At 39.4% G+C, this 23,490-nt stretch overlaps 1 protein-coding gene across 1 annotated transcript; it reads right to left on the bottom strand.

Annotated features, from left to right (window-relative positions):
• Positions 1-455: 455 nt before the first annotated feature.
• LOC124795081 (V-type proton ATPase subunit e 2-like) lies at positions 456-22,468 on the bottom strand. The gene is made up of 4 exons (XM_047258900.1): positions 22,268-22,468; positions 22,089-22,136; positions 1,682-1,769; positions 456-1,571 (listed from the first exon to the last, which is right to left on the bottom strand). Exons 1-4 carry the CDS (start codon positions 22,363-22,365, stop codon positions 1,551-1,553), a joined length of 255 nt encoding a protein of 84 aa, XP_047114856.1. The 5' UTR covers positions 22,366-22,468; the 3' UTR covers positions 456-1,550.
• Between the last annotated feature and the right edge of the window lie 1,022 nt (positions 22,469-23,490).

Below are 23,490 nucleotides of genomic sequence, written 5' to 3'. Positions count from 1 at the left end.
ATATGTTCCAAGACAGGGTCCCTGTTCACACTGTTCATTTTGTCCAGGACTAGTTTAGTGAGCATGAGGATGAACTGTCACATCTCTTCTTGCCACCAGTCACCAGACCTAAACATCACTGAGCCTTTGTGGTCTACTTTGGAGGGAACGGTGCCCCGCTATCATCATCTCAGAACTTGCCATTATTTTGTGGGAAGAATGGTGTAAGACTCCCTTACAAACCACAAAGAACCTGTATTTCTCCATTTGAAGAGGACTTTAAGCTGTTTTGAGTGCCAAAAGTTTCTCAGTATTGTGTTAGGCATGGTAATGTGTTTTGTTTTTGGTGTTTCCATATTTTTGTCTACCTCTTGCACTTAAAGTGCAAGACCATGCTGCTTTCTATGATCAGTTCCCATAATAAAATAGACAAACCTTTAAAGGTGAGTGCAGCACTACAATGACATCTGGCCAGATTTAAAAGACATGTGTAATCAATTTATTGACAATAATGAAACAAGATATTTTATTACACTGATGAAAAATTTACGTTAGTAGCTTTCACAGATAGTAAGTATCACTGCCAGAAATCTATGCTACTCTAAAACATTGCAACAGCTGAGAACTGATAACGATTACTTCGATACAACTACATGACTGTACACAAACACCGTATTACCCTTTCAGGAATGTTTTTATTAAATGATTATATTAGTTTATTTTAAATAATAAATGTTATTATACAACAGTATTTACAATGCTTTCAGAAATGATGAACAGTTCTGACAATAATATAGACAATAATAACAACTTAATGGAAAGAATAAATTGCTACTCACAGACTGAGCAGCAGACAAGCACAATGAAAGAGAATGTTTGATATATTCAGTAGGTAAAGCATGTGAACCTCTGGAGTTAACAAAATACTTTTGTTGTTGCAGATACTCTGTTATACAGACTAACTGATGAAGCCTCACCTCACCCAGAAATTGTTTCAAAAGTTTCAAAATCCAGCCTCATCAGCTCTTTCTTCAAGTTTCCGAGCCACTGGTTATTCAATGATGGCAAAATAGATTAGCACTGAAAAGAAGTCTGTTACAAGGAGAAGCATGCTAATCAAATCTGAATGAGCAGCAGCTACGAAACTTGAAAAGCAGCTCATGGGGCCATATTTTGATGCAATTGTTGAAACACTGACTTGGGGAAACTCTTCCAGCAGTTATAATCAGTACGACAGAGCAACTGAGAGAACAAGTGAAATTAGTGAATTCTTAAGTGTGCGACAGGCTTTGATTGCTGAATATATCTAGCATTCTTGTTCACTGTGCTGCTCTATGAATAAATGCCTCCTCTGTGTGGTGAGTAGTTAAGAATCCTTTACATATTGTTATTCCATCTTTGATTTTACATTGTTTGACAATAACTTAATCATTTTCTGCTACATATACACAAACATACAAACACCAACAAATAAAGTGACAGTTCTTTCCTGAACTAGAATGGTAACACAAAACCATATTCTCATGTGTAGAGAGATGTCTTCCCTATTTTATGTTATGTTTGTGACCCATTTATTTTGGTGTGTATCCACTCTGAAACAAACAGTTCGATGCATTTTTCACGTATCTTATAAAATCATGTTAAGACTGAAAAAGAAGTCAGACATTATGATGCATGTAATCAGAAAACAAATAATACTCACCCACTGAGTGGCCATAATTGCAAGAGTTGTGTTTGAAATTTTAGGGCCAATCAAAGGATTCATCTGAGCCATGTAACAACATAACCAGCTGGAAAATAATAATAATAATAATAATAATAATGCAATGAGTGAATAGAAAAACATTCAACTGAGGGATGCAACATGGAAAAGTTGTACGTGTGTGACACACACACACACACACACACACACACACACACACACACACACACACACACACACACCTCTTTAAACCAGCACTGAAAGTTTGTGTGTATTAAAACAGATGTGGCTAACAATTAAACAGGTTTTTCTTAAAAAGTGCATATTAGCCCTCACTTCGCCCTATTACAAGTTGCTGAGGTCCAGCCATCCTTCTCTCAAGTTCCTGTGTGCAAGCTATTCTCTGTGCCCTGTGATACACCACCCTAGGACAATGGCTCCTGTACCAAGGTGGTGGTTCTGAATGGTAAAGGTACCAGAAGGTAAAAACTCCTTTAAGTATTCACCATATTTTAAGTAAACATATGAGAGGTTGATACATTGTCTAATGTGCTTTTGTGAGCATTCATTTCAACTGTTTCATTTTGATTCTACCGTAAGAGGCATTTTGAAATACATGCCACAAGTTGCTGCCTTTTGAGTAATGGGTGAAGACCACAATAAAGTGTTTCTCAATACTGTTGATCTTACAAACACAGGGTTATTACAAATGATTGAAGCGATTTCACAGCTGTACAATAACTTTATTATTTGAGATATTTTCACGATGCTTTGCACACACATACAAAAACTCAAAAAGTTTTTTTAGGCATTCACAAATGTTCGATATGTGCCCCTTTACTGATTCGGCAGACATCAACCCGATAATCAAGTTCCTCCCACACTCGGCGCAGCATGTCCCCATCAACGAGTTCGAAAGCATCGTTGATGCGAGCTCGCAGTTCTGGCACGTTTCTTGGTAGAGGAGGTTTAAACACTGAATCTTTCACATAACCCCACAGAAAGAAATCGCATGGGGTTAAGTCGGGAGAGCGTGGAGGCCATGACATGAATTGCTGATCATGATCTCCACCACGACCGATCCATCGGTTTTCCAATCTCCTGTTTAAGAAATGCCGAACATCATGATGGAAGTGCGGTGGAGCACCATACTGTTGAAAGATGAAGTTGGCACTGTCGGTCTCCAGTTGTGTCATGAGCCAATTTTCCAGCATGTCCAGATACACGTGTCCTGTAACGTTTTTTTCGCAGAAGAAAAAGGGGCCGTAAACTTTAAACTGTGAGATTGCACAAAACACGTTAACTTTTTGTGAATTGTGAATTTGCTGCACAAATGCGTGAGTATTCTCTACCGCCCAGATTCGCACATTGTGTCTGTTCACTTCACCATTAAGAAAAAATGTTGTTTAATCACTGAAAACAAGTTTCGCACTGAACGCATCCTCTTCCATGAGCTATTGCAACCGCACCGAAAATTCAAAGCGTTTGACTTTGTCATCGGGTGTCAGGGCTTGTAGCAATTGTAAACTGTAAGGCTTCTGCTTTAGCCTTTTCCGTAAGATTTTCCAAACCGTCGGCTGTGGTACGTTTAGCTCCCTGCTTGCTTTATTCGTCGACTTCTGCAGGCTACGCTTGAAACTTGCCCGCACGCGTTCAACCGTTTCTTCGCTCACGGCAAGCTTTAAACTGTGCATACCATCGCCGAATGGAGTTAGCAGTTGGTGGATCTTTGTTGAACTTCGTCCTGAAGTGTCGTTGCACTGCTATGACTGACTGATGTGAGCGCATTTCAAGCACGACATACGCTTTCTCGGCTCCTGTCGCCATTTTGTCTCACTGCGCTCTCGAGCGCTCTGGCGGCAGAAACCTGAAGTGCGGCTTCAGCCGAACAAAACTTTATGAGTTTTTCTACGTATCTGTAGTGTGTCGTGACCATATGTCAATGAATGGAGGTACAGCGAATTTATGAAATCGCTTCAATCATTTGTAATAGCCCTGTATATTAACTACAATTGCAATGTAGCTTCCTCACCAAAAATTACGTATCTTCACATGGAATTATGTCATCTTTAAATGAAAGAAGTTCTTCCTGTCTTAGAACACAATTCAAAGACAATGTAAGCACTGTGCTCAACAAAGAATGATTTTCTGTATTTGTTCTTGTGCTTTCAATGTGGGTATAATGTGTTCTCTCCAAGTCTACGTCATGCTATAAGGAAACCATGTCATTAATCTAATAGTGTACAAGTGCAGCTTGCAACAGTGCAAAGCTGGGCACATTTATTGTGGAATCAGTAACATCAAGACTGGATTGTGAATGGAGAAAAGTTACGTACACCAGTAGCAAAAAACAATCAATACCTTCACTGTGTGGTATCACTGGTAATGTTACTGACTGAAAGCAACTAAAGTGGAGTCACACAATTTGCAGTAAGTATTCTTGAATTTAAATCAGTAACAGCTGTCATCATGAATGATTTAGAGGTACATGTAATGAAGCAATTTCATACAAGCTTTTCAGTCCAGGCTGTAAATGAAGTAAGTCCCTTTCAGAGTTTGCTGATGAACTAGCTCCACTTTTTAGTAATCATATACAACTTTTCATTTGATGAAAGATCTGTACCTAAAGGCTGGAAAGTTTCATAGATGACGTCATTACACTAGACAGGAAATAGAAGTAATACACCAAATTATAGATCCATATTTTGATACAGATCTGTAAAACTATTTTGGAACACATACCAAGTTCCAGCATTACAAATATCTCTAAGAAAATGATCTATTGACACACAATCAGCACAGATTCAGAAGATGTAGTTTTATTCACAAAAGGTAAAGAGTGTTATAAAAATGGAATCTCTTATAGTTTTAGACTTCCAGAAGTCTTTTGACATAGTTCTTCACAAGCAGCTGCAGATCAAATTGTGCACTTATAGGGTATTGTCATGACTATGCAAATTGATTTGTAATTTCCTGCCAGAAAAGTCATACTTTGTAGTAATTGCAGGGAAGTCATCCAGAGAAACTCAAGTAATATGTGGTGTTTTCCAAGGAAGAGTTATAAGTTATTTCCTATTCTTAACCTACATAAATGATCTGGAGACAATCCAAACAGCCCACTCATATTATTAGACTGACAGCATCATCAGCAAATGAAGTTATCAGCCAATATGATTCAGGCAATATCTCTGCATGGTGCAAAAAGTGGCAACTGATCCCAAAAAATAAACTGCGAGGTTCTGCACAGACTAAATAATAATAATAATAATAATAATAATAATAATAACTTCTGGTTACATGATAAATCAAAGAACTTTAAAGGTAGTCAGCTGAACTCAACATCCTGGGATCACAGTTACAGATAATGAACTGACACTATCAGACAACAAAAATTGTGGGGAAGGTGAACCAAAGATTGCATTTTATCACAACATTTTAAAGGTGCAACAAATCTAATAAGATGACTGCCTACAATACACTTGTCCATTCTTATCTGTAGCACAGCTGGGCAGTACAGTTTTCGTACTGAATGACTGTTGTGACTCGTCGATCATTCAAAGTGCTGCCGCGCAATTACGCGCGTCCTCTACATGCGGCGCTGTCTCCCAGCCATGAAGCAGCTGTGCCACCTGAGCGGCCAGCCAGCCAGCGGCCGCTAGACTTGGACTCAGTGCTTATTTGAATGTTACCATGTTCACATGTCTTGCTTGGTCAACTTGCTCAGTGACTTACATGTGTTGTGTCGTTTTGAAATATAAGTGTTCAACTTGACATTACAACAATGACAATGATGGAAGACATTCAAAGAGTCCAAAGAAGGGCAGCTCATTTTGTATCATCAGGAAAAAATGAGGCTAAGTATCACTGATCTGATATTTGAGCTGGAATGCAAATCATTAAAACAAAGCCATTTCTTGTTACTCAGATATGTGAAATTTCAGTCAACTTCCTCCTCCAAATGCTAAAATATTTTGTTGACTCCCAACAAAACAGAGCGAAATGACTATCATAGTAAAATATGAGACATTGGAGCTTGCATGGAGAATCTTAGGTGTCCATTTTTCTCATATGCTATATAGGGGTGAAACAGTAGAGAAACAGTCAGAGCAGTTCTACGAACCCTATGCCAAACACAAGAGTGTAAACAGCAGAGGAATTATATACAGGCACTCTTCACAAGCAAATTACATTTTTGTTTGTAGAATGATTCACTTTAATCTGTTGGGAAAGTACATCACAGAAAGGTATAAGTTTGGTGGTGGTTAGGGAAACATTCCACGTGGGAAAAATATATCTAAAAACAAAGATGATGTGACTTACCAAACGAAAGCGCTGGCAGGTCGATAGACACACAAACAAACACAAACATACACACAAAATTCAAGCTTTCGCAACAAACTGTTGCCTCATCAGGAAAGAGGGAAGGAGAGGGTAAGACGAAAGGATGTGGGTTTTAAGAGAGAGGGTAAGGAGTCATTCCAATCCCAGGAGCAGAAAGACTTACCTTAGGGGGAAAAACGGATGGGCATACACTCGCGAGCGCGCACACACACGCACGCACGCACGCGCACACACACACACACACACACACACACACACGCGCGGTAAGTCTTTCCGCTCCCAGGATTGGGATGACTCCTTACCCTCTCCCTTAAAACCCACATCCTTTCGTCTTTCCCTCTCCTTCCCTCTTTCCTGACGAAGCAACCGTTGGTTGCGAAAGCTTGAATTTTGTGTGTCTATCGACCTGCCAGCGCTTTCTTTTGGTAAGTCACATCATCTTTGTTTTTTTTTATATATAAACTTGTGCAAGTGTGTTCAGATTTGCTATTGATATGGACTTCTTCCTCATGAATGATAATATCTACCCACATCATCGAGTGACTTTTCTTGCAGGTGCATTTTTTCTCTAAACGGATACCAGACTTGCCAGAGAGATCTTCAGGTCTACTTTTTGCCATCAATCTACCAACTGTTCAATGCAGTTCACCATGAATTCTTCCCTTGTGACAACCTCTTCATCCTACATCCTCCTCAATTATTTGTTGAATGAATTTAAACCTCCATAACCTCCATCTTCCCCTAGAGTTTTTACCATTTACAGCTCCCTGTAATTCGACGAAGTTATTCCTTAATGTATTAACATGTCTTATCACAGCCCTTTTTGCCAATGTTTTCCGTATGTTTGTTTCTTTGTCAATTCCGTGGGGAACCTCCTCGTTGCCAATCAATAAGACTAGGAATGAGGAGGTTCTCAGCCGGACAGACAAAAAGTTCATCTACTTTTAACATTCTTTTACAGCGTATCTTAAATGCTCTTCTTTTCCACTTTTCCCACAGTCCAAGATTCACCAACCTGTACAATACTGTGCTCCAAAAATTTGTTTTCAGAAATTTCTTTCTCAAATTAAGGCTGATTTTTGATACTAACAGACCTCTCTTAGCCAGGAATGCCCTCTTTGCCTTTGCTGATCTGCTTTTTATGTCCTCCTTGCTTGATCCATCTTGTAATTTGATTGTGACATATCAAAATCACTTAATTTGATCTACTTTGTTGTTCCCATCTTTGATGTTAAATTTATTGCTGACCTCATTTCTGTTGCTCCTCATTACTTTTGTCTTCCTTCTGTTTACTCTCAATCCATATTGAGGACTCACTAGACTGTTCATTCTATTTGACTCACCCTTTAAGTCTTCTGCACTTTAACTAAGGGTAGCAACATCACAAGCAATTCATATAACTGATATCCCTTCATTCAGAATTTTAATCCCACTGTTTAATCTCCCTTGTATTTCCATAATTGCTTCTTCACTGTATACATTACATACTACAAGCAAAACACAATAACTGTCTTACAATCTAATTCAAGCACATCATTCTTGGTCTTCCATTCTCACTGTTCCCTCTTCTTGTACATGCTGTATTTTATCAGTCTTTCCCTATAGCTTACTCCTATTTTTCTCCGAATTCCCAACATCTTGCATCATTTTACATTATCAAAGCTTTTTCTAAGTCAGTGAATCCATTGAATCTGTCTTGAGTTTTCTTCAGTTTTGCTTCCATTGTCAAACACGACATCTGAACTGCATCTCTGGTGCCATCACCTTAGCAAAAGCCAAACTGATCATCATCTAACTGGTCCTCAACTTTCTTTCCCAGTCTCCTGTACATTATTCTCGTCAGCAACTTGGATGCACAAGTCGTTAAGCTGAATGTGTGATAATCCTTGCAGTTATCAGCCAGTGCTATCTTCAGTATTATGTGGATGATATTTTTCTGAAAGTATGATGTTATGTCTCTCAACTCAGATTCTATAAACTGACAAGTAGTCACTTGGTTCATAGTTCCCCAAAGATTTCAGAAATTCCCTAAGAATGTTATCTACCTCTTCTACCTTATCTGATCACAAGTCTTCCAAATCTGCATTGAACTGACTAATACTGGATGACCTGTGTCTCCCATATCAACTCTTATTTCTTCTTCTACTACATCCAACAAGTCCCCGCACTCTTAGAGGCCTTTGGTGTACTCTTTCCACCTACCAGCTCTCTCCTGTCCACTTAACTGTGGAATTCTCATTACCCTTACTTTCAGTTTCACTAAAGGTGATTTTGACATTTGAAGGGCTCAGTGAACTAATGGGGTATCCCCCAGTGTGATGAAAATTTAACTAGGTGCACATTATGTGAGCTGGGTCCATCTGGCATCAGTACATTGATCTATCAAGAGTACAGGATAGCTCCACATCAGTTCTAAGAAGGGTAAGATAGCAGACCTTACAAAGCAGTCTCAAAACTTCTTAATAGAATAAGGGTGTATCCCATATCTCACTGATACCTGGGTTCTGAATCGCTAACTGGTTACTGAACTGACCAATGGGAGAGCAGCCTTATACCTTGAGTTTATTATAAACATAACTGACAATTTTCTTACAAATAACGAAACTATAAAAATTAAGGCAAAAAGAAGAAGAGAAATCCAGAACATTGGAAATATTACAGTGGAAAGAAGGCATCTAACCGTGGACAAGAATGTATTACAGAGGTAAAACTATACCTGCTAAAAGTGCGCAGCAGCATTCAATGCTGCCAAATACTGTACAATGGTGTAGGTACAAAGATACTGCAGAAGGCAGAAAGAAAGGACTTTGTAATACTTATAATAAAGTAGGAGTTCAAAATGCTCAACATGGCTATCTTTTAAGCTCAGTTAAACGGGTTTCTTGTAATAGACAGTACATTAAAGACATTAAATGCTGAAGCATGAAGAAGACAAAAGTTTTAAATATAATGTTAAAACAATAACCAAGGTCAAGTTGTGCAAAAAGTGCATTTCTGTTTGTGCATGGAATCTCAAAGAAGCGATTCGATTATTTAAAAGGTATAGATTCCATTTGTTATTTCAAAAAACGATTCTAAGTCTCCTAAATTATATTCTTAATGAAGTTTCAATTAGTATGAAGGTTATCGACACTATTTCATACCCACAAGACTACTCCAATATAGCGCAAATCTCAGTTTTGAAATACGATAAAATGTATTTGTAGTTCCTAACAGGAGATAGTCATTGTAAGTATTATTTAAGTTGTTCCTCCAAACACCAATGGCAAGACATCTAATTTACATACTCCAACAGACATGGAAAATACCACAACAGGCCTCATGTGTGCAAATATCATGTCAAATCTGCAAAGCAGCACACTACATTGTTCACTAGGTACTGATATCATTCACTTTCTCAGACTGTACACAGACCTTATATCCTCAATTTCAGTTCAGTTAAGACGTGTATCGACTGTATGTCACATAGTTGCTTTTTAAACCTACGTGAATACAGATTAGTTTTCAGTAACTATTTCAACATATTCCTCAAACTTCTATGAAAGGGCATACGTAGGATAATGACAAAGCTGCAAGCATCCCACTTGAAGATATGGTCTTACATAATCTTCTACATCTAAAGAATACTAACCTGAGCTACAGAAGTGCATCTGAAGCAAAGAAAATGTTTCTCAATCCCACATGTGACACACTGATTATTGCAACAGAAAAGCATTACTGACACCTACAATTTCAACCAAAGTTGTGTTTTATTTAAGACAACTATGGACCCAAAACTTTGGTGTTCATGTTTGTAATACAATTGATGTGCTTGCATGTGTTTGGCCAGAGTGTACAGCAGGACAGGGAGCAGATGAAGTGGGTAGCTTTCTGCTTCAAGCTATCCCAAAATTAGATAAAACTAACACATTGTTTATAGTGACTTTTGTGTAGGACAAAATAAGTACTTATGTGGGTTTGGATCTCCCAGATTGAAATAGGCTGGATTGAGAGTATGGAGAAAAGATTTTTGGTACCTGGCCATACCTATTTGCCTTTTGATGCAGATTCTGACATCAGTGGAAAGTTACTGACACACACAACATGTTTACAGCCCTCAAGATCAGGCAGACCTGATCCGAATGGAAGGAAAAACAAACTGTCTGCTGCAGTGGAAATGCAGAACGATGATTTTGTTGGCTTAACTCCATTAACAAAAATAACACAAACTGTCTGGTAGGACCTTCAAAAGATATCAGTTCCAAGATTTCAGGGAGGGCATAAAGTTCATGTACAGTGATATAAGGCGGCTATATTAGTAGGGTGTGTCATTTTAGAGGGCAAAAATAAAATTTCATGATTTTTGTGAATGAGGGGGCCCAAAAATTTGGCTTTTGATGTGTAATATCCTTTTTAAAAGGTTTTTCTTAATTGATAAACATTTAGCTCAGTACATTTGGGCTTGATTATAATGCATATCTAAATATCCAACAAAAGTGTCATAATTTAATATAAAATAATGAAAAATTTGTTCAAAAAGTGGTTTAATGAACTATTGTCTTTGCAATCTGTCAAACAATTAAAACACATTATAAAAATGTAAAAAGCTTCAGTCAGCAATATTCATCAAATCTTGCTCCGATTCGTTCCTAGAAATCATTCTTTTGAGTGCTTCCTGGCTTCTAGCACACCCCTCTCGCTTCTCGGGAATACATGCTTTGCCAGAAGCCTTTGTTCCTTGTTTTACACACCTATCTAGTGACTGTCTATGAATAGGCTATTTTTGAACATACATTGGCTCTAGAACAAACTTTCATATTTCTATTTTGATTTTAAAAGTAACTGAAGGTTCAGATACTTTTTCTGACCACTCCATCAGTTCTAAAACTGAAATTGCATATGAATTTACTATAGGTGTCTTCCTAGAGGGAACAGATAGGTTTCCTGGTGTATCATCATCATCATTCCTCAATTCAGTCATCTTCCTTCGGCATCCCTGCTTTCTTTTCTTCTTGGTCTTCCATGCATAAGCTGTCTAACGCACCAATTCACTAAATGTGAACCATGATGAACGTTGAATTGATGGCAAAACAATATATGCTAATGCCTTCTTCTGGGATTTTAAAAGCTTCAGTTGAAGAATGTGGTGGGGTCCTTCCATCTGAGAGAATTTCGATTTTGATTGTAAACCAACAGGGATAGTAAAAGGCATCAGTGAATTCCATAACAGTTTTAACACCACCAAGTTGTTGCTTTTAAGCCCATGTTTTCAAAGCCGTATTCAACAAATCCTATTTGCAGTTGTTAACCACCAAGAGTGGCTTGCAGGACCAATTTCTAATACTGACATTTCAGTTGGAAGTGCATCTGCCCTTATAGTCAGAGTTATCCTGTGACCACAAGCCTGACATGTAGAGATGTCTTTTACAACAGTGTCACTCATTGGAACCAGAAGCTCTGGCAAGGAAATTATGAGAAACGAGGACTGATTTCAAATTCTGTTCCACTATGAAGCATGTTGCCAAAGTTACAGCTCCACTAGTGTTAGACAAAGTTTTCCCATCCAACTGATCAAGTGGTTCAAAGATACTCATTAGTATGAAGAGCACAAACCAACCAAATGAGTTTACGATTCTTCTTTGTCTCAACCCAATGCATAACTCCTTCCCAACCAGTGTTAAAATTCATTCAGTCTCCACCAATAGTCTGCAAACTTCTATAAATACTGTTTCTTTTTAAAAAATCCACTAAATGATTATCAATAACTTCAGCAGGTTTATTTCCAATTAAGTTGTTCTCTGGAGTAAATTGGCAAAGGTACCTTCCACCTGGCTGACTGCAAACAGTGTAATGCTCTTTTTTCACAATACTTGGAAACTGACAGCTCGAGTTATCTGCTTGTAACACAGCTTCACTGGAATTTTGGGGTTCATCAAATAACATACATTCAATCTTGCCTATCCTGCATCGATCATGAAATTCTACAAGTTATACACGATTTTCTCTTGCGTCCTTTTTACTGTATTGTAATAAACCACTTGTCTCCTGTCTCCTTCAGTAATTAATCCAGCACCAAATGTGTAGCTATTTCAATGGCATCTGTAGCACAGAGTGGCACCATATCTAATACTTCGCACTGCAACATTGTGCAATTGTACTGTATAATACTAGCTTGTATTTCAAATAGAGGGTACATCAGGATTATCACATCATGTCTGCAAAGGGTCTTCAGAATCTTCATCTCTAACATCATCTGCCTCTTCATCTTTTATCAAAGAAAATAATTTCATTTGATTGTAATGTTAACTCTTTCTTGATTTTCTGCCTATATTCAGGAAGTCTTCTTAATTCATTCTCTTGCCTCTTCTGCATTTTAATTTGTCTTCTGTGCTCTGGTATATCTGTTAACCCAATCTGATACCGACCAACAGATCCAACTTTCTTTGACCTTTAATAAACATCAGTCCTTTGACAGGGATCTTCACATCCTTAGAACAAGAGGAGGAGATGTGCACTCCATGTTTACAGTTAGCTTCCCTTGGACACTGACCCTCAAATTCTGAACATAGCTTAATCTCACAGTTGCAATTGAGGATATCAAGGTGCTTGTCTAACGTTGCTACGTTTCACTTTTCCTCTGCCAGGCGATATGTTTTGGCGTTTTCCCAGTTTTCCTCTCCCTTCTTCAGGACTGTGTGGAGTGTTTATTAAATGGCTGATGACTTCTGTATTTGGCTAGTGCGGCGATCTTTTAACTGCTTAAGTAATGTCTGTTCTAGACCTATTATTCCCTGCAGCTAGACGTAACGCCACTGCCGTAACACTCCCTTATTACATTAGTTTTGGAATTCAGCCTTGCAACTCTTGCGATTTACTTCAGGATCCAGCTATGCTGTGCCCCCTTCTTCCTCGGCATTTTACTTCTTTCTTCCAGGCAGATTTCTATAAATGAAGTGGCTATAAAACAAAACACTGCTTCTCTACTCAAAGTGGAGATTGGTTATTATTAGCTCTGTATATTACCACAAACTTTCACAAAAGGTTACACGTTACATGGAAACCAACTAATATTACTGCCTCAAAGACCTCTCGTTAATATTCTATGAATAGTATATAACAACAAATGTTGATATACATCACATTAGTCTTCCTTTGGGCTGAAAATCTTCCCAAGTAACACAGCTCCTTCATCACTTCTTGCTCCACAAAGGTTACAAATGCACTCCAGCAGGTAGACTCTGCACCTATTGAGTAATGCTTTCCCACAGTATGTTGCTCCATGTTTACCACCTAACTGCAATCACGCGCATCTTTACTTTGAGCTCTATATTTGACATATGTGATACATGCCCTTCCATGAATGGCATGGATCACTGCATGTGATTCTAAAATTTATAATTGGTATCAAAAAACAACTACTTCCTAGCAACCACTTTTCAAGCACTTCTGGATAAATATCCTTTGCAAGAGTGACTGTAGAGTAATTTCTGGTGTTCTATCCACTTTTGTCTCTTAGCAGATGCACATATCTTATGACATCAAGCAAAGTTCAGAGAGCAGCATTTCTCAACCAGTTCCTACGAAGTAACTCATTTGAGTGGTAGTTTCCAGCCTTGTCTTCCTTTTACTAGCCATGGTTCCTAATTTCCAGTTTTTGAAAATGGAAGAAACTATTTGTGCTTGGAGAAAGAAAAACAAGAAACTTAACTACTTGTGCAATATTAAGAAAAAGACACTGCTGTAAATGAGTATTGCTACATTAAAAACTTTTACAGGTGGTTTAAAATGATTACAGATTTTATAGTATATTCTTATCCTTAGGGCAGAAGTACAGAGAGAAATAATGATAAGGCAGTTCTTGAAAGAAGACAATTTGGGCAAATTTTGCATGAAACATCAAAATACCACGAACCTGCAATAGCTATTTACCTAGCAAAACAATGTAACTGCCATTTCTTGTAGATATAATTGGGAATTGCTAACCAAAACACAACTTTAAGACCCCGTCAATTTTTGAAAGGATTGGACTGGATTGTTTGGGGGAAGGGACCAGACAGCGAGGTCATCGGTTTCATTGGATGAGGAAAGGACAGGGAAGGAAGTCGGCCGTGTCCTTTCAAAGGAACCATCCCGGCATTTGCCTGGAGCGTTTTAGGGAAATCAAGGAAAACCTAAATCAGGATGGCCGGACGCGGGATTGAACCGTCGTCCTCCCGAACGCGAGTCCAGTGTGCTAACCACTGCACCACCTTGCTCAGTCATTTTTTGAAAGAATGAAGTCAAAATATTTAACATGCCCTACTACACTAGCACAAATCTGCATGAAGGCATAGGTAACCAAAGAAAATAACTGACACTGTTTTGGAACCTAAGTATCCTAATAGCAGGTCCATCAAAGCTGCTATACTGTGTGACAGAACGTTTATGTCGAAGTTTGTAGCCCTGTTTACAATAACTTTTATCAAAATTTGAAGTCAGACAATGGAAATGAAACACAAGAAGATAATGAGCATGGTGTTATTTAGTGTCTTCAACGAAAATGATATTTAGTTATCATTTCTCTATTGCTTTCATGAGAGAAACACAAAACGTACAAAAAGCAAATGAAGGTGGACTTGTCTGCTTCAACTACATAAGCAAGTCAAAGAGTTTGAAAAAGGGTGTAACAGTAGTTGTGACACGATAAGCAAAAGAAGAGAGATAATCGAAGCAGCATCTTGCACAAGAGGGTCTAAAGGCACAACAATGTGAGAGGGGGAAGAAAGTAACCTGTGGTCTCATGGGGGGGGAGGGTACCTGCCGCAGGGGTAGGCTCTCCTCCCCACAAACACCTGTAATACTGAAAGTGGAGGAGTATTACAGTTCAGTGTAAAATCCACTCTCCCTCAGGAAATGTAATACTTTGGTAATGGCTGTATCATCCAAAATCATCTGAGATAGCGAGGTAGGCAAACTGAGTGCATACCGCAGGTTGACCAACAATAACATGCGCTGTCATCAGTAGACTACTGCAGCTCCAGTGAGGGGGACCCACCTGACACAGAAGGAACTTGTGGGCGAGTCGTGTGGCCGAAGCGCAGTTGGTACAACACAATGGCATTTTCCGAGAGGCCTGGAAATGCGTATGCCACACCTTAGTGGACCCTTTAACCACTCTCAACTTGTTTTGGGTCATAGTAACCAGCTGTTCCTGTTCCCAGACCACCAAAGTTGTAATTGTAAGTTGGTGTCCAGTTCTCTGACATCAAGCTGACCTCCTGTACTTGCTTCTTAGCTAGCCTGTCTGTTTGTTCATTTCTTGGAATGCCTATGTGGCTTGGTGTCCAGATGACTGTCACTGTCCTTTCAGAGCTGTAGAGTTCAGCCAGTGGGTTCTGGATGGTGGCGACCAAAAGATTTTTGGGACAGCACAGGAATATGCTTTTTAAGCAAGCATGGAATCGCTACAGTTCGTCAAGGTCAGGGATTTGACGTACCACAAAGCCTGAGATATGGCAACCTTGAGCCACTGGACACATGATAGCCAAGTTACCTTGTTATCAAAAAAGATCATAAGAACTGAAAAGTTTCAATAACTTAAAGTAAAAACAAGATAAATTTGTAGGTGTAGGTGCACAGTCCGGACACAGTAAAAACGCACAACTCATGATTTTGCAAAGAGAAAATTGATAGCTTTGATACACGGTCCCGTCTTGTACACTCCAGACAGTCCCCTGAAGTTCGAGCTCAGTAGAGCACAGTGGTTCAGAGATTTAATATAGACAATGATTATCTACACACAGTGACAAAGAGACTGTAGGACTCACTACCATTGGTAGTGATAGTAATTATGCTCAGAACCGATACCTGAGGGACTCCAGTTTCTTGTACATATTTGTTGCTGAGAGTGAACCTATCTGAACCCTAAAAAGTCAGAGGTAGGAAATTCTGAATAAAAATGGGTAAACTGCCCCAGAAACCACACACACCTAGTGTAGATAGGATGTGATGTTGCCAGGTGGTATCTTATGCCTCCTGTAGGTCAAAGAACACAGCAATCAGATGTTGGTGATGCACAAAAGCACTGAACTGCAGATTCCTAATGAGCCAAATGATCCTTGATGGACTGAAAAGCCCGAAACCTACTTTCGAATCATGATACAGGCCCTCCAGCTTCACGGCACCAACAAAGGTGGCGATTGACCATTCGTTCGAACAGCTTACACAGCCCATTCATAAGAGACTGGCCAGTAGTTAGTAAAAATGTGTGTCTCCTTTCCCAGTTTCAGAACAAGAATAATAATACCTTCCACATTGAGAGGGAAAGTCTTCTTTCTGCAAATACGATTAAAAAACCTGAGAACATGTTTCATGCTGTCAGCACGAAGATGTCCGAGTGTTTGGTTGGAGATTTTGCTAACACTGTATGATAGACAGCCTTTTTTTGTTTTGTTTTAGGGCACAAAAACAACTAGGATCATACACGTCCATGTCAGAACTGCAGAGTACAAAGGCAAAAAAGGAGTTACAAAACAGCTACATGTTAAGCACAACTGACAGAAGGAAAGACAGCTAAACACATGGACTTGCAGAAAAGGCCATAAAATACTGCATAGATACAGCAGAAGTCTTGAACTAAAGATTAAATGTCCTCTGCCACATTGCTATGACAGATGAAAAGTAAAACGCGGTTGACAGCCCACGTGTCATTTGGTAAAATGGCTGATAACTCATACAGCAAACTTACATGAGAATGTAAGTGGTTAAATAAGGACATTCATTCAGGAAATGGCATACTATCAATGACTGAGGACAATGAGGACTAAGTGGAGGTGGATCACCACATAACAAATGGCAATGGCTAAAACGACACTGTCTAATATGCATCCTAGCTATAATTATCTCCTCGCAGCGAGAGGGCCATGAGGGCAGCCAAGCCGCTGGGAGAGGTTTTATTCCCCGGAGCTTGTTCCCATGAAGGGAAGACCAGTGGTGATGTCAAAGTGACATTGCCTGCTGACAGAGGGCAACACAGAGATCACCTAAGGGAAGGGAAGAACTACTGAGCCGAGGTTCAAGGACTGCAGCTTTGGTAGCACCATCAGCAGCTCTGTTGCCTGTCAGACTGGCGTGACCAGGTGCTGACAAACATCACAGTGGCTTCATCAAGAGCGATCAAGTGAAAGCTTTCCTGGACTCGTTGAACTAAGGGATGGAAACTGTACAGTTCACAGAGGCTCTGAAGGGCACTGAGAGACTCAGAGCAAATGACACAATTTAAAAGTGTGTGTCACAAGATGCACTGCATGGCCTGATACAGGGCTCCACTGTAAATACCGAGCTGTGTTCCAGAACCCAGCACTGAAAACTGTTGGTGCCAACAATGAAGGCACACCCAACACCACGGTTAGTCTGAGTCTAAATGGATGTCATGATAGTGCATTGTATTGAGGTGGCATAAGATGGACAGAGGTGCAGATGCATAAATGAAGGACCCATAGTCGAATGGACAAGGGACCGGTACAAATGGAGGAGGGAGATCAGATCCACTCCCTGGAAGTACTGCCAAAGACACATAGGGAAGGACTGGGTACAGCAGACAGCCGAGTAAGACACGTGGAGGACCAAGAAAGTTTCCTATCAAGCATGAGCCTCTGGAATTTTGCAGTGTCAATTAATGGAAGAGCAACAGGCCCAAGATGGACAGACTCCAGAAATTCATACAAAAGGTTTTGTCAGTGGAAAAGCGAAAGCCCTTGTTGATGCTCCACAAGTAAAGAGAGCTGTGTGCATTGAAGGATAGTGGGCAACATTCAGTAAGGTGTTTCCAGGTCAGAAAATGAGGATGTAATTACTGTAAGCAGGCACTTCAGTGAAGTGTGCCACAATTCAGCAAATACCACGGAATCAGTGTAGATGTTACCACTGACAATGATGCCAGGAACTGCCTTGGTTTGTGGATGGTCACAAATGCGGCATAGTTTAATCCATACTTATGATGATGGGGTATGGGATCACATAGATTATACATATTGCTCCCAACACTCCTGTTTCATTTTCTGTATTAAAAAGTGCACCTTCACCCATACTCTCTTGAATACTGTTAAATTATCCATAGAGGGATGGCACTTGTGCCATTTAAGCTCCCTGCAGCATCCCCTAGTAGCTGTGACTATCTTCAAATCACCATGCACTGGTGGTTATTAGGATGAGCTGGAGGAGTAGAGCATCATTGCTGCTACAACTTGAATAGTATCAATAGTATTCTGTACCACTTTGTCAACATTTGTCACACGAACGGCTGCTAAAGTGGCTGTAGAGGAGAAAGCCTGACAGTCACTTTTCTGAAGACATTAACGTGAAGCATGTCCCTGATGTCTGAGAGGAGAGGGAGAGAACAATAGGAAAATAGTCACTGTCACAAAGATCACCACGGATGCACCATTGAATCAGGGGTAAAACACTCAGGTTGCAAAATGTGGGATCAATAGTTGAGTGTTCCATGGTCTGCACTGAAATGTGTTGCAGCTCCAGTGTCGAATAGGCAGACATCCAATTCTGAAAGGAGGTGTTCTTATACTCTCCCTCAGCGAGAGAGAGTGCCACTATCCCACAGAGGATTATGGACACACTGTGCGGATTGGTCATAATAGCTGTCCTCACAGGACACCAGACCACATGCCCTACAGACAGCCTCATTAGAACAGTGGGAGGACATGTATCTGAACATTTGGCACCTAAAGCATCTTATCAGAGGAGGAAAAAAGGTCTGACATCACACCGATAAACCATGACCTCAATCTTGTCAGGCAAAACATTGCCTTCCACGGCTAGGATAAAAGCTCCGGTATCCACTATTATCCTTGGGTCCCCTCTGGATGTGCCTAACAAAATAGACTCAATGCTGCTGCACCAGATCAGTATGCATATCTTCATCAGTTTGTACCCTTAGGTCCCAATAGAAGATAACACCTTGAATTTTATTGAGCTTGTTATGAGGAGATTGGTTGGTTGTTTGGGGAAGGAGACCAGACAGCGTGGTCATCGGTCTCATCGAATTAGGGAAGGATGGGGAAGGAAGTCGGCCGTGCCCTTTCAGAGGAACCATCCCGGCATTGGCCTGGAGTGATTTAGGGAAATCACGGAAAACCTAAACCAGGATGGCCAGACGCGGGATTGAACCGTCGTCCTCCCGAATGCGAGTCCAGTGTCTAACCACTGTGCCACCTCGCTCGGTGTTATGAGGAGAATTGGTGACGTATATCTCCTATCTTGACACAGGCCTGAAGTACTTGCGATTGGTTGGCATGATATGTTTTGATCAGCACAGACCTATTTCTCATCATCTCTATTGCAGCAACCTCCCCAAACCAATCTTCATTATTTTCAATGAAAAACAGGCTTCACTGTTAAAGATTCACTATCAGCCACATGGATAGTAGCTCACTGAAACAGGGCACTTTTCCAGACAGACTTGAATAACCGAACATCACCCATTGGGATATTTTGTGATCTCTCAAAGGTGTTTGATTGTGTGAATCATGAAATTCTTCATGAGAAGCTTAAATATTGTGGTATGAGTGGGACAGTTCACAAATGGTTTCATTCATACTTAACTGGAAGAATGCAGAAGGTTTAAATTAACAGTACAGATAGTCTGCAAAAACCAGCAGAGTCCTCTAACTGGAGAGATATCAAGACTGGTGTCCCACTGGTTTCAGTCTTGGGACCCTTATTGTTCTTAATATATATTACGAACTTGCCACTCTATACTAACGAAGATGCAGAGCTAGTTCTTTTTGCTAGTGATACAAGTATAGTAATAACACCAAAGAAGCAGGAATCAGCCGAGGAAATTGCAAACAATGTCTTTCAGAAAATTATTAAGTGGTTCTCTGCAAATGGACTCACTAAATTTTGAGAAAACACAGTTCATACAATTCTGTACAGTAAATGGCATAACATCATTGATAAATATAGACTATGAATGGAAGTCTGTTGCTAAGGCAGAATACTCAAAATCTCTGGGTGTGTGCATTGATGAGAAATTGAATTGGAAGAAACACATCGATGATCTGCTGAAACGGTTAGGTTCAGCTACTCATGCTATTAGGGTTATTGCAAATTTTTATGATAAACATATCAGTAAATTAGCCTACTGTGCCCATTTTCATTCACTGATTTCGTATGGTATATTTTGGGGCAATTCATCATTAAGAGAGAAAGTATTCATTGTACAAAAGCATGTAATCAGAATAATAGCTGGAGCCCACCCAAGATCACCTTTCAGACATTTATTTATGGAATTCGGGATATTCACAGTACCTTTGCAATACATATATTCACTTATGAAATTTGTCATTAATAACCCAGCCCAATTCAAAAATAATAGTGCAGTGCATAGCTACAACACTAGAAGAAAGGATGATCTTCACTACTCTGGATTAAATCTCACTTTGGCACAGAAAGGGGTGAATTATGCTGCCACAAAAATCTTTGGTCATTTGCCAAATAGTATTAAAAGTCTGACAGTTAGCCAACCACCATTTAAAAGCAAATTAAAAGAATTTATTAATGACAACTCCTCCTACTTAATGGATGAATTCTTAGATATGAAGTAACCATAAAAAATTAATTAATTATTTTATGTAAAGAAAATTTACATTAAAGTGACACATTACACGTCATTATGAAATGTCGTATTCATGATCTATGGAACAAGGAGTAATGCATGTATGTATGTATGATACAATACAATGGCCTATAATCCCTTTCAGTAATTTTGTTACATATACAGTGCAATGTTATGATTCACTATGGGTGAGGTGTTTTCCTTCTGTTGCAAGATGGATGTCCTCTTTTCAAAATTTGGGATCAAAACCAGCTTACCACATATTATTGAACAACCAGACAAGAATATCTTTTGACAAAAGACTGATACCATATAACACGTGGAGAACTGATAGTTGTAGACTTCACTACTGTCTGAATAAAAATTTTCCTGTCACTTTAATTATCGGCTGTCATGAATGAAAACAGGATTTAGACTGGTTGTGCCTGATGTCAGAAAAAAATGCTTAATCATTTTCAGTAATCTAAGTTCATTCAGTGGTGAGTGTCACTTCCTTACAAGCATTAGGTGCTTTTGTGCATTCCCTTTCATTGGAGAGCCTTCCAATTAACTCCAAAACTCTACCACGTGTTGTGAAAAGACTAATACGACAAGCACAAATATGCGATTTTTTAATCTCAGGCTAGTAAATAGTGTGGTTAGTGTTAACCCAAGGAAGCTAAGTCTGTACAGTATTCTGTAGTCTGGTTGCATTTAAACCCAATTACAGAGCTGCATCTGTCAATTCATCAATGGCAAGACAATGCAATGTAAGACTTCCCTGAAATAATGGGAATGGCCATGAATGCTCAAGGATCGCTATAATGGTGTAGTTTAGTCAATCCTCTTTGTTCAAATACTGTTGATGGCATTGTATCAGGGTTGGCTTACTGCAGAAGAGAAAGAAGTCATTTTTTGGAACACTGATTACCTACAACATTGAGTTTAGAGAGCAAGTATGTTCATCTAGACTTAGCTAATGATTTTGTTTTGATCCTGACTATCGTTATAGCACCTCAGTGTAATATGCATAACACAAAGTCCTTCATTACAATTACACGATACATAACATGCAGGAACTTATAGGGCCATGATCCACTAATTTTACAGAACACCATAAAGTAATTCACTGTGGATTTTACTCTCCAAAACACACACACACACACACACACACACACACACACACACACAGTGTTTGCAAACTACAACATGGTGTATCGTGATACAAAATACATACTGTACCAATATTTTTAATCAATATCGAGCCTCTCTCTCTCTCTCTCTCAATCTGCAGCTTGTCACACGCAATAAAGTAATGCAAGATTTGCTGCATACCTAGCTCAGAAAGTCTTTCTCTATTTTCATAACAATCCTACCAAAAAAAACGAAATACCTATATCCTACCCGAACTGTATGAATTTATACTTTTCAAGTCTTTAGATTGTTGTGAACGAGAGCCAAGATACTGCGAAAAGAAGGAAAAAAAATTGTACTTACAAGAGCCAACAAGTTGCAGCCGTCAGCATCAATACAACTTGTAATACCCTGTGAAAAGTTTTAACTGTTAGCTTTCTGTTGTAGCATATGCATGAAATATTCATGGCATAAAAGCAGAAACTATATCACTGTAACATAAATCGGACAAATTCTGTCGCTTGACAACCCAATTTCCTTACCCTCTGTTGGGTCCTTTAGGCACTACAAATGGTAAAACAATACCAACAACACCCCAGATTGCAGTAAAGACAATAATAGGAGTGGCTGCGGCTCCCATCTCGTTCAGCGCGTTTTAATAATAACACGATTCTAAGTCTCTTCGACGTACACGCCTTCTTTTCTCCTGTTCAGCAATCACTAATCATATGATCTGTTACGTCAGTCATACAAACATTGTAACAAAAGGTTCTCAAACTTCGAAAGGATGTCGATTTCTTCTGATCGATATAACAAGAAGATGCATTGTACTGGTAGCAATACATCATAACAACAACTTACCTCCTGTGCAGCCGGTGTACATTAATTTCTACGTCTAAAAGATATCCGAGTTTGGAGAAATCCTGATTGTTAGGTTTTGGATATTCTTCGTAAGACCCTCAACACGCAACGGATTGTCTGCGCAAAATTCTGTGAATACCGTATCTGCGCAAACCGATTATTGCGAGTGAGAAGAAGATTTGCGCAGATACGACATGTGCGCAAAACCTGATGTTTTGAGAAGTTTGAGAGAGACTACTCAAATTTGTAGGTTTAGATCACACATCTGTACAAAGAAACTGTACCCATCAAATCAAGCACTCGCTTTAAAATAGGATCTGGATACTTTAGAATCTGATCCTTATATGACTGCCAGAGACATTCTGCGTTATGGCGTTGTGTAACATCTCATCACTATAGTACTTTCGACACTCACCTCTGAATTTATTCTGTCTATTCAGACCTCTTAAGTCTGCTATCCATTCCCTGTTAGTTTGATTGGGATGTCTACAAAGTTTGTAAAATTTGAATCTAGCACCTGCAACATGAATCTTTTCATCAATGCATCTATAAAGGGCAGCAACTAGTTCTATATACGAAACACTTTCAGGGTTGGTCGTTGGAAACACTTTGCAACAAAGGTGTTACATTTCCAATCCTACTGTGGTCAAGAAATGTGTATGTCGATCCATAGCTTGGATATGGTGCACCGCGAAGTGTGTGTATGTAACTGCGCTGTATAGTTCGCCCATTCTTCCTATGCTTTAAACTGCCTGAACTGCAGGGCATATGCATGTGTTGTTCACTATGGAGGTGCTGAAGTGGCGGAAAACAGTGCTGACACCTGAGTCCGATTGTCCAGGAAGTTGGTCATTCCTTCCATCTATTATTGTATCTGCCATACCTGAAACCGAATAGCCTGTGT

This window comes from Schistocerca piceifrons, chromosome 4 (genome assembly GCF_021461385.2).
Source record: "Schistocerca piceifrons isolate TAMUIC-IGC-003096 chromosome 4, iqSchPice1.1, whole genome shotgun sequence".
NCBI classification, from domain to species: Eukaryota; Metazoa; Arthropoda; class Insecta; order Orthoptera; family Acrididae; genus Schistocerca; species Schistocerca piceifrons.
Note: the sequence above shows the minus strand (reverse complement) of the source record. Positions and strands in the feature narration are given on the sequence as shown.